General features: G+C 33.5%; 1 protein-coding gene across 1 annotated transcript in view; it reads left to right on the top strand.

The window, feature by feature from the left end:
• LOC106677349 (lysosomal aspartic protease) overlaps nucleotides 1-1,070 on the top strand; it is a gene marked incomplete in the record, with an annotated part of 23,420 nt that overhangs the window by 10,463 nt on the left and 11,887 nt on the right. Inside the window, 1 exon segment of the mRNA XM_067051681.1 lies at nucleotides 372-525. Coding sequence (XP_066907782.1) covers nucleotides 372-525 — 154 coding nt within the window.

Genomic DNA, 1,070 nt, shown 5'->3' on the forward strand with positions numbered 1-1,070 from the left:
CTATTTTTTTTGTTATTATTTTGTTTTAGTTTATTATATTTTTGATGTAGATTGATATTTTTATTTATACAAATCATGATATTACTTATGATAGTACTTTCTTTTATTTATATATTGTTTTATTAGTATTAATTTTATTTTATTTTTATTCATTGAGTACCATCACACTAATTTTCATTTTTCTCTTTTCTTCTGTGTTTCTTTTTTTTTTGTTCTTCAATTTCTTTACGTATTGTATGAATGAATATTTGAAAAATTATACTTAACGCCCTCAATTTTTGCCAAATTGTATTTGATTCTCTTCAATAAATGTTATATTATAAAAAATATATATATTAATTCCTCACAGTACTTTAAAATTACTATTTCAGCGTAACAGTCGACGACGGACCTATGGTTTGCGATGGTGGGTGCCCAGCAATAGTGGACACAGGTACCAGCCTGATATTGGGCCCTATCGGCGATATCGAACGAATCAACATCGCCCTTGGAGGCGACACCAGGCCATTCAGCGGTATGCATACCGTGAGTAAATACCATTGCTGTTGTAAATAGACATTACGATGCTATTAGTATTAATATTTTGTATTAAATCAGAGGGGGGGGAGAGAGATTCGACTCGACAAAATATAATTTACATCCAACACAACTAGCAAATATACAGAACAATGAGGAACTATGTGTAAAAAGATGACTCAGATATTGGCATAAGTCGATGATGTAGTGGTCATTGCTAACATAAAGTGAGAAATTAGAGGCAGTTATAGCTGAGGAAGTTGAAGCGTCACCTTAGCAACCTTGTTTCTGTAACCGAGCCATTTCGATTATGGCCTAACTGGGTTGAGTTTATTTCGCGATTGTCCCACGAAATGGAAACTTGACTTTCCCACTCTGGCTTCAACAGGTTGGTTACATCTAGAATAACCCTTTGTATGCTAGAAACGACATGGTAGAGTGTAAACAAACTACGTACATTATACCAGGGCATTCAAAAAGTCCTGTCGTTTTTCGTTTGTTCGTTGTTTATTTTGATTCTAGAGTGTTTGCTAATTAATTCCGTTCAATACAAC

The sequence above is a fragment of the Halyomorpha halys genome, unplaced genomic scaffold (genome assembly GCF_000696795.3).
Source record: "Halyomorpha halys isolate HHAL.00 unplaced genomic scaffold, Hhal_1.1 Scaffold94.1, whole genome shotgun sequence".
Classification (NCBI taxonomy): domain Eukaryota; kingdom Metazoa; phylum Arthropoda; class Insecta; order Hemiptera; family Pentatomidae; genus Halyomorpha; species Halyomorpha halys.